The 10,000-nt window shown below is 47.7% G+C and overlaps 1 protein-coding gene across 7 annotated transcripts in view; it reads right to left on the reverse strand.

The window, feature by feature from the left end:
• LOC143029641 (protein pangolin, isoforms A/H/I/S-like) overlaps positions 1-10,000 on the reverse strand; it is an 87,095-nt gene that overhangs the window by 2,098 nt on the left and 74,997 nt on the right. For 4 of the 7 annotated variants that reach the window (XM_076192424.1, XM_076192423.1, XM_076192420.1 and 1 more), the window contains 3 exons: positions 8,178-8,334; positions 7,096-7,162; positions 1-219 (listed from right to left, as the gene is read on the reverse strand). The exon at positions 1-219 is cut by the window's left edge and continues 2,098 nt beyond it. In XM_076192424.1, coding sequence (XP_076048539.1) covers positions 1-219; positions 7,096-7,162; positions 8,178-8,334 — 443 coding nt within the window. Of the gene's footprint in view, positions 220-902; positions 1,396-7,095; positions 7,163-8,177; positions 8,335-8,967; positions 9,125-10,000 lie in introns of all 7 variants that reach the window. The other 3 variants (XM_076192421.1, XM_076192422.1, XM_076192419.1) reach the window with 3 other exon arrangements.

A 10,000-nucleotide genomic window follows, 5' to 3' on the forward strand; every position in this document is an offset into this window, starting at 1 on the left:
GAAGCCAGGGAAGGGCCTGGCGAGGGCATGAAACTCGAGGAAGGCGAGGACATGTGCACGTCATGAGGCAGGATCATTGAGGGCGAACCCAGGTCCTCCTGGTCGTCATCGTCGTCTTCACTCTCAGGAGATCCAATGCCCTCCACACTGCCAGCCGACCCGATGCCTTGGTCCTCCGTGTCCTCGCCCTCCATGTACCGAATGCATTTCTTCTTTCGCCTGCAATAGAGGAATGCGAGTGAGTCTCAAAATTCAAGCTGTTGCAGCCACCAACACAATGCAAGTCACAGTACAAACAAAAAAAAAAAAAAGATTTTTTCTTTCTTGGCATGCTCAGCTACAAAATAAATGGCGCTAACACATGCAGCTACGGATTCAAACCTGCAAAAGAACAGAAAAAAAATCATAAGGATAATAAACATACATGCAGAAATGACTGTCCCATCTGTTTAAAAATGTTTCCTTTTTAGTTTATTAGTGATTAGTAAAAAGTAGGAAACAAGAAATTTAGTGGAAAACACGAATTGTTAAAGTGTTGGCATGCACCAAAGTCAACGGACAAAAAAACCACGGAAAAGAAATCCAAACATAAGAAAAAATAAAACGTAATGAAATAAAAAATAAAAATCAAAACCTGGAAAACAAAAACCTCGACGCTACAGACATGAACACATACAAGAAGCCGACGGGGGAACAAGGGCGACTGGTCCTCCTCTTTTTCCTCCTTCACCTCTCTTACTGTCACCAACTACATATTTTTTTCATTCTCCACCTTCTTCCTCCTTGTCCCATTTGACCTGTTCCTATCATCATCTTCTTCTTCTTCCTCCTCCTCCTCCTCCAGAGAGAGAACCAGTCGCCAAGAGGTTGCCTACCCCGCAAGCCTGAGGCCAGTGACTCACAGACTAGAGATTAACATAGGTAGGTTCAGAAGGGGAGGAGACGCCACTGTTGATGCTATTGTTGTTGTTGCCACTGCTGCTGCTGCCACTGCTGCTGCTGGTAGGGGTGATAGGATTGTTGCTGTTGGTGCTGCTGCTACTGTTGTTGTTGCTGTTGCTGTTGTTGCTGCTGCCGCTGCTGCTGTTGCTGATGTTTCTGCTGCTGCTGCTGCTACTGTTGCTGGTACTGTTGCCCGTACTGTTGTTGTTCGTACTTAGGTTTACGATGGAGTGTAAGGGGTTGGCTGGGCTGGGGCTGTAGTTAGGGCCCCCGTGAGCCACTTGGGGCCCCACAGAATGCAGGGGTGTCAGAGCTAAGGGGCCCGCTCCCGTGAGAGAGGCGATGACTGCACCGCCCCCTACACTGTTAGCCACCCCAGACACCCCCGCGGCCCCCAGCAAACCGGACGAGGGGGCCCCGGAAACCCCCCCGGCCGCTAGCGAGACTGCGGGGCTGACCCAGGAGAGAGACCAAGGTTAGAGATGAAGGGGCACCACCATCATAACACACAACCACCAACCACCATCACTAGCAACATCATCACCACCACCACCACCACCACCAATACCACCACTAATAACATGCCCTAAAGCCCAACACCAACTGTCCACACCCACACCGGCAACTAAGAAGATGTGAGTTTGACCATTTCTTCCGTACCAGCGATCAGAAAATGTGTCGTGTTAGCCATGCTTGACTGCGGTGCCAAAACCACCAGGCAGTCTGGTCCATGCTTTGTGCAATCCAAACAGAGAAACATTAGTGGCAACAGGTCGGCAACGGCCCCTTCAGTCTGACTAACGATGGTCTTTGGGCACACAAGCAAAAGTTCTCACCATCAAGAACTAGGGAGTAGTGACTGGCTCATCTGACAGTACAAATAGAGAGTTGGGTACAGACACATTTTCTGGTACTGGTATGAGAACGGTAACAGCAAATTGACTGGCGGTGAAACGGAGGGAACCAGAACAGACAGTGAGGAATCTAGATACAGGGGTAAGAGGGAGGGGATGGGGGGGGGGGGCAGGATGAGGAACGGAGGGTGGGGTGGGAAGGATTTTGGCAGGGATGTAGGGAGGGAAGTAAGGAGGGAGGGAGGGAAGGAGGGAGCTAAGATGGGGAGGGCAGGGGGTTGGGTGGGTGAAGACGTGGATGACAAGGTAGAGAGGTGGAAACAGTGATGGAGATGTTGGAGGTCATTATGAATGAGTTGGACAAATTGTGAGTGTCAAGAGGAAACAGTTGGGCGAGTAAGTGGAATGGGTGATTGGACAAGAGGGTGAATGTGGGTGTTAACCACTTTAACCCAGTGATGCAGTGCCCCTTACAGACTGTTTTATGACTAACACCAAATGATTTTATTCAGCTGAGGGTTGCAGACTCTCGAAAAATGGGGTCTCGACATAGCGAGCCTCAATTTTCTGTGGAACCTGCGTCCACACTGAATCAAATCACCAGTTGCTGGCTAAAACAGAACTGTATTGGGCACTGTAGGGCCAAAGGGGTTAGTGCAGAGGGTGTGCTGGCGAGTGATCGAAGGATGGATAACTGGATGGGCGGAAATGCCAGATAACATATTATCCACCATCGCATCCACCCTTCCACTCGTCCATGCAGCACCACTCCACCTACCACATCCACCACTCCCCCATTTACCACTTCCTCCTCCTCCTTTTTCCTTCGTGACTTCACCCACTGTCGTTCCAACACCATCCACCCCAACCACCATCACCATAAGATTTCCTCCTCTCCCATCATAACCTCATCTCACGACTGCTGGTTCCCCCGTAATTGTTCTTATGAAGTGAAAGCTAAGAAGAACATCAATTGGCACACCTAGATAAGTAACAGTGAGACCTTTTGCCAGGGTCCCTCTCGCTCCTTTGCATCCCCGGCCTTTCCCTCTGCAACTGCAACTGACATACACTTCCCCCCAGAAAAATAAATGTGCAACGGCTGTGATGAAAGGCAGCTACAGTTGGCCCTTACGGCGCAACTGGCAGATCCATATGACTCGATTTAGTTACAAATGTACAATTTTTTTTTTTTGGCATCTCGAAAAAATGCAATCTATTGTGACAAAGACATGATTTGATCTACATGAGCTTTAATCTGAGATGAAGCTCATCCTCCTGTAGAAGGAGGAGGTCTCAGATTGAATCAGCTGGGTTGCACATGTACATCAAACCATAACAAATTCAATTGCCTCTTTTATGTTACATGCATATGACAGTGACAGCTGCAACTGGTCACGATATATGTAACTGGCAGTGGAAGCCGCAACTGATTGTAGGAATATAAAGAAAAAATAACTGCAACTCATCATGGCAGTCGTAACAAATCGTGATAGATGCATTTCATCGTGAAGGCAGTAAAAACAAGGCCAGTGCAATGCAAAATGAACAAGCTGATCAGTTGTGAGTCAGTTGCACAGGGATGCCAGCCTCCCCCTCCCCCTCCCACATTCACTCACAAACACGCTGCTGGATCAAAGCACCTCATGGGTTAGGATGGTAGTCATGCACGACCAAGTACAGGAAATGGACCAGGGACAGGACACAGGGACAGGAGAATTGGTAGTACAGACAGAACAGGGTGGAGAAAAAGATAAGAAAAAGACAGCAACACTGGTATATAAAAAAAAAAAAAAATGCAAGTGTTAAAAAACAATGGTATGAAAAGGAGGGAACAGAGGAGGGGAGCAAAAAGAGAAAACAAAGGAGGATGAATGGTGGGAAAAGGATGGGGAAAGACTGCATTGAACTGGGCTGAGAAGAACACGAGAGGATAAAGAAACAGGTGGTATGCAGATGAATAGATACATTGTAGACAGAGACAGCGGAGAGAGGGACCGGGGAGGGAGAGGGTGAGAGAGAGAGACACAGAGAGAGAGCAAGAGAGAGAGAGAGAGAGAGAGAGAGTAAGGGGAGGTGAGTAAGACACCATGAGGGGAAGTGAAAGAGAGAAAAAGGGGAGACGGAAAAAAGAGAGAATGTGTGGTAGAGACGAACAGACAAAACGACAGGTTGACAGAGGTGGAAAGGGGGAGGGAGAAGGAGAGAGACAGAGAGAGGTGGGGGAAAGAGAGAGAGGGAGAGAGGGGGAAGGAGGGAGGGAAAGACAGAGGGAAAGAGAGAGAGGGGGAGAAGGAGGGAGGGAAAGACAGAGGGAGAGAGAGACTGGGAGAGAGAGGGAGAGAGGGAGGGAAAGATTGAGGGAGGGAAAGAGAGGTGTGGGGGAAGAGGGAGAGGGAGGGAAAGAGAGAGAGGGGGGGAAGAGAGAGAGGGAGAGAGAGAGAGAGAGAGAGAGAGAGAGAGAGAGAGAGAGAGAGGGAAAGAAGGAGAGAACAAGAGAGAAAGAGAGAGGGGGAGGGAGGGAGAGAAAGAGAGAAAAGATAGAGGGGAGAGAGAGAAAATATAAGAGGGGAGAGAGAAAAAAGAGAGGGAGAGAAGAGAGAGAGAGAGAGAGAGAGAGAGAGAGAGAGAGAGAGAGAGAGAGAGAGAGAGAGAGAGAGAGAGAGAGAGAGAGAGAGAGAGAGAGAGAGAGAGAGAGAGAGAGAAAGAGCCACAAGACGATCGAAATGAGAAGGTATGGGACTAACTCCCTCCCCCAAGGCTGGAGTGGGGGGTGGGGGGTTAGTACTTATAAAGGGGCGGGGGTTGGGGTGGGGGGATCGATATGACAAGTGTCCACCGATATCCACACTCGATGGCCTAATGAACAGTGAGGACGGAGACGCAGCTGAAGAAGAAGAAAAATCAGACTATGAAGGGGAAGGAGGAAGAAGAAGAGGAGGATGAGGAGGAAGAAGAAGAGGAGGATGAAGAGGAAGAAGAGGAAGAAGACGAAGGGGAAGAAGGAGAATGTGAAGAAGAGGAAGAAGAAGAAACGGAAGAGGAAGGAGAAGAAGCGGGAGAAAAGGAAGAAGAGGAGAAAGAATAAAAGGAAGAAAATGAAAAGGAAGAGTATGAAGGAGAAGAAGAAGCGGGAGAAAAGGAAGAAGAAGAGAAAGAATAAGAAGAGGAAGAAAATGAAAAGGAAGAGTTAGAAGGAGAAGAAGAAGCGGAAGAAGAGGAAGAAGAAAAATAATAACAAGAAGAAGCGTGAAAGAAACGAGAGAAGAGGAAAAGAAGATGAAGAAGTAGTAGTAGTAGCGGGAGAAGAAGAAGAAGAAGAAGGAGAAAAGAAATACGGTGGAGGAGACACGGAATAAGCGGAAGAAGTCTGAAAAAACTCGAGTGTCGTGAGGAGAAGAAACTGAGAACTGGAGGAAGGACGCGGAAGAAGAAGAAGAAGAAGAAGAAGAAGAAGAAGAAGGAATACAGGCAGAAAGAAGGAAACAAGAAGGGAAGAAGATGAAAGAAGAAGAAGAAGAAAGACGAAGATAAGAACTGGTGCCATACGCGGCTGACAAGCTGAGGATTGAGAGAAAATGGCGAAGGTGGTGAAAGCGCGAAAGACAAGACAAGACAAGACAAGAGGGAGATGGGACATATGTGGCGGAGTAAAAGGGGGAGAGAAGAGAAGAGGAAAGTTTTATGAACGAAGAGAAACATGAGAATAAGAAGTACAAAGAGAAAACAGAAAGAGTGGCGGTAATGAGATGGAGGGGGGAGAGGTCTAAGACAAAGAGAAACAGAGAAATAGAGGAAAGAGAAGGAGAGACACAGAAGAGTAATGGGTAAATTGGTGAGGAAAGATAAACGAGAGAGAGAGAGAGAGAGAGAGAGAGAGAGAGGGTGGGGGGGGTGAAGTGGACGTCCAGACACACGACCGTAACGACATCTCTTCCTCGGGGTGACGTGCCCCCTTCAATGTTTCTGTTCCGCTCAATGCCAGGACTTCATTCAGTCGGTGGGGCTCGGGGCCAAGACAAGGTATCACCCGATCAACCGATGATACCTATTTAGTGTCCAGAGTCCACATGAATAAAATCGCCTGGTGTCAGCCGGAAGAATATCAAAATATGCCACCATGTTGATGGGAGAGAGAGGGGGGAGAGAGAGAGGGAGGGAGGAGAGAGAGAGAGAGAGAGAGAGAGAGAGAGAGAGAGAGAGAGAGAGAGAGAGAGAGAGAGAGAGAGAGAGAGGAAGGACAAACAGAGAAGGAAGTAATCTGGGGAAGAAGAGCGATTATGAGAATGAGGAAGATCTGGACGAAGAGCAATGAGATTAGGAAGGAGATTAAGTCACGAGGAGGAGGAGGAGGAGGGTCATCACTCAGGATGACAAAGTTACAAGTCAGATGGAATATCTTGACGTCACTTTCGGTGGACGTGACGTCATCGTTGGCTGTGATGACGTCATCGTTGAATGTGATGACGTCACCGTTTCGGTGGATGGGTCACTTTATCCTCAATGACGTCATTTGCAAACTTGGTTTTGGTCAACGTTTGAGATTTCATTCAGCGCTGGGGAGGGAGGGGGAAGGGGGAATGGGGGGTCTCGCGTGATTGAGACCTATTTCATCCCCCCTTTTCCCCCAATTAACCGAAAGAAATCACCTGTGTCAGCCAGAACAAAATATGTAAATTATGTGACCCTCTGGACAGGGGGTTCACGTTAGATTCAACGTGGATATGCCATCGTGAAAAGGTAAATAAATAGAAAAATCGACACACGGAATAAGTGTTGTCGTGGACTTGAGAAAATGGGATCAGGCTGAAGATACAAGCTGGTAAGTAAGAGAGGGGAAATGAGGGAGGGGAAGAGAGAGAAAAGAAGAAGAGGGAAGAGAGAGGAGAGGAAGAAAAGGAGGCGAGAGGTTATCAGGAAGAGGGGGAGAGGCGGAGTTGATTGAGGGCTGAGAGCCAGGACGGCGCGACGCGACGTCGTGTGCAAGGCGGGTTGTTAGTAAGCTACGGGTCTGGCATACCCAGGTCTGTGACCTACCCACAGGAAGATGAGAAGAGTTCTCTCTTGGTTGCGCCCCGTGCACCACCAGTTATTTCCCAGTCCCTGGAGTCCCCAGAATGAAAAAAAAAAAAAAAAAAAAAAAATCTCCTGTGGAAGGGATGACCTCCCTGTGGATATCTCACAGACCTGGACAATTCGTCCCCGCCCTCGAAGGCTTCACGAGCTACGCCTCCGGGACTTCGAGTGCCAGTAAGGTTCCTAAGGCTACAACGGGAAGCGCAAGACACTCTGATCTCACCTGCAAGGTTTACACCATTGGCTCTGTTGCTCCAGGCCGTACCGTGCTCGACACTTCTTCATGTTAGCTGTTAAAGGGCGGGAGGGGGGGAGAGAAGAAGACAAAGCGTTAGACGATACCATGGATTCTGAGAACCACGACCTCTCGAAGGTTCGTTTGTAGTTATAATATTTAATAATTTATGATAATATATAGATGTATATTTGAGATTAAAAATATGCACTGCCGAACTTTTGGGCTGTGTATGTGTTACCTCATGCAGTAAACATTTGATTTTGCGGTAATAACAAATACAAATATGAATCAACCAAATTAGAAATTGGAGACACTGATAAATTTGCAAAGATAGCCATGCAACTGAAATGATCTGGATATGTAATATTTTTTTTTTTTGAAAAGCCAAATATTGAACAGGTAACACTTATCTACATTGTTATTTTCATTACATCTTCATTAGACTTTCCCAGTGGCTGAGCACTAAGACAGAAAAGAAGGAACTGTGACAAAACCAAACGGGGCAGTCTCACCTCCAAAAGATGTCTACTGAAAATAACATTTCTGACTCCAAAGATGCTAGTGAAAATAACATTTCTGACTCCAAAGATGCTTGTGAAAATAACAGTGAAGATGACTTGGATATAAAATAGGAATTCTGACGAAAGAGATGTAAATAATATCAAAATTTTAGACTCCATGAAATGCCTTGCAAGTTTACTGGAGAAATCTGGTCTGACAGGAAGATGCAACAGTCCATTGAAGCAACTCCATTTCATGAACATATGAGAAATATCTGAAAATGCAAACAGGCAGCAAAAGAAGCAAACAGATGATGATAATAAAACATTCAAAGAGTAATTAATGGCTATAAAATATAGTAATTTGACATCCAGAAACACTTGCAAATGACTGCTGTGGCAATAGTAAGAATTTCCTAGCATGTCCGTAAGTTACGTCAGCGAAGGGCTGATTGAGCATAGCAGAGTATAAAAAAAGGGGAATAAACAGCATCTTAAAGTCACATCCAAGAAGTCTAAAAATTTGGGCAAATTTGTTGCTGAAAAGGATTTGGATTTCGTCTCTACCTCCATCTTGGTTTTTGTCACGGTTACGCTTCTTCTTTTTCCCCTGCGAGTAATTTTGGCGCGATGACCATCCGGGGTACATCTGCATGTGCAGCTGGCGCTCTTTGCGCGCCATTTCATAGTACTTGGCCTGTTCTTCGCGGCTTAGTGCATGCCACTGCAGGGAAAGGTGGAACAACCGGAGTTAGTGACTTAAGCCTACAGGCACATCTGGGGGAAGGGAAGCCTCGGGACGCCGGCCCCAGGGGCGGCCGGGTGGGGTGGGCGGGTGTAGGGAGGTTGGGGGGGGGTGCGAGGGGGAGAGGTAGGTAGGTCCCGGGGTTCGGCAGGTGCAGCACCGGTTACCGGATGTTGGCGTTTGAGCGCGCTTTGGCCATCAAAGCGGCCGCACGTGTTGGTGTGGCGTTCGGACCCACGGGTCTCTCTCTCTTTCTCTCGATGGGGAGGATCATACAAAACAGGTCCTGGACCGCATGGCCTCCCACCAGGGTCGCAACGCACGAACACACGCGTGGGGCAAAAGCCCGACCTTCCGCCAACACCCGGTACAAGTCGCCGGAGAGCTGCACCCAAGTCCGCGCCGCCGGGAGCGTACGACGGGAGGATATTCGTCGTCGACGACGGCGACGACGACACCCGACCCGCCAAGCGCTCGCCTGCCTCCTCCTCCTCCTCTTCCTCCTCCTCCTCCTCCTCCTCCCTGCCCGCCCATAAGCCCGCGGCCCTCGGTGGCTCCGGTCGTCCCTCCGCCCCGCCTCCGTGCCCCACACACCACATTGAAATGCTCTACCTCCATCGCCCGTCTTCTCTTTCTTTCTCTTCTTCTTTTTCATCATGCCATAGTTATCTCGAGCATTCCATCCCGGGTACATCTGCATGTGGAGCTGCCGTTCTCTCCTTGCCATCTCATAGTACTTGGCCTGTTCCTCCTTGCTCAGTGCGTGCCACTAACGTATAAATGCAACACACGTTAGCCGGTCGTTGTTCTCTACACTACTACTCTACTACTGGGTAACTTAGTTCAGTCACATGATCTAACTAATAATTTCTCAAGATTTGTCTTTCAAATCAAAATACTCAAGACAATATTTTTTTTTACTATTAGTATTTCCAGCAGAATGTACACTCTTATAGTCTATGTGATTCATTTACTCTACTTTGAAAAAAAAAAGAACATTCATTTCAAAATCACTGGGCGGACGGTTGAGTCGACCGCCAGTGAATCTTCTAGTACCAAGCGTATAATTATACACTCGAAACACGTGACTTGGTCTACACACTCAGTCCAGGGCAAGGCAAATGTAATCAAGCAATCTATTTAGTGTTCAGGTCTATCACTGGTGTGGGTTGGGTATCTAAACATTAAAAAATGACCTTTGGGGACATTCACCCGACCAAACTTGTACAATCTAGACAAACATACAACTAAGTCTCCTGTGAGTCACGACATTACGTCATTTCGTTGCTAAATATATATATATAGTAATCGTGCATATGTGGGAGTATACGTGTATTCTATAATGCGTCTAGGTGATGTCAATACGAGGACACTTAGGCGCATTTTTTTTTATTCACAATTCGTTCATCCTTGAACGTTCAAAGATGAACGAAGAACGCCTTTTACCACCTTCAACGCAGTGACGCACTTTAATTATTTTGTTCTGGCTGAGGACTTTGGGGCGATTTTATTCAGTTTAGGAGTCGGGGTCCTGCCTGAGGGGGGTTGCGGCCCTCCTCCAGACCAGAGCCCGCCCCTCGACGTCATGAGATCGCGCGTTCTTATAAGGAACATAACCTGTGACGTCACAGCGTTGAGAGGATAG

Source organism: Oratosquilla oratoria, chromosome 11 (genome assembly GCF_046742065.1).
Source record: "Oratosquilla oratoria isolate Oo_2021 chromosome 11, ASM4674206v1, whole genome shotgun sequence".
Taxonomy (NCBI): domain Eukaryota; kingdom Metazoa; phylum Arthropoda; class Malacostraca; order Stomatopoda; family Squillidae; genus Oratosquilla; species Oratosquilla oratoria.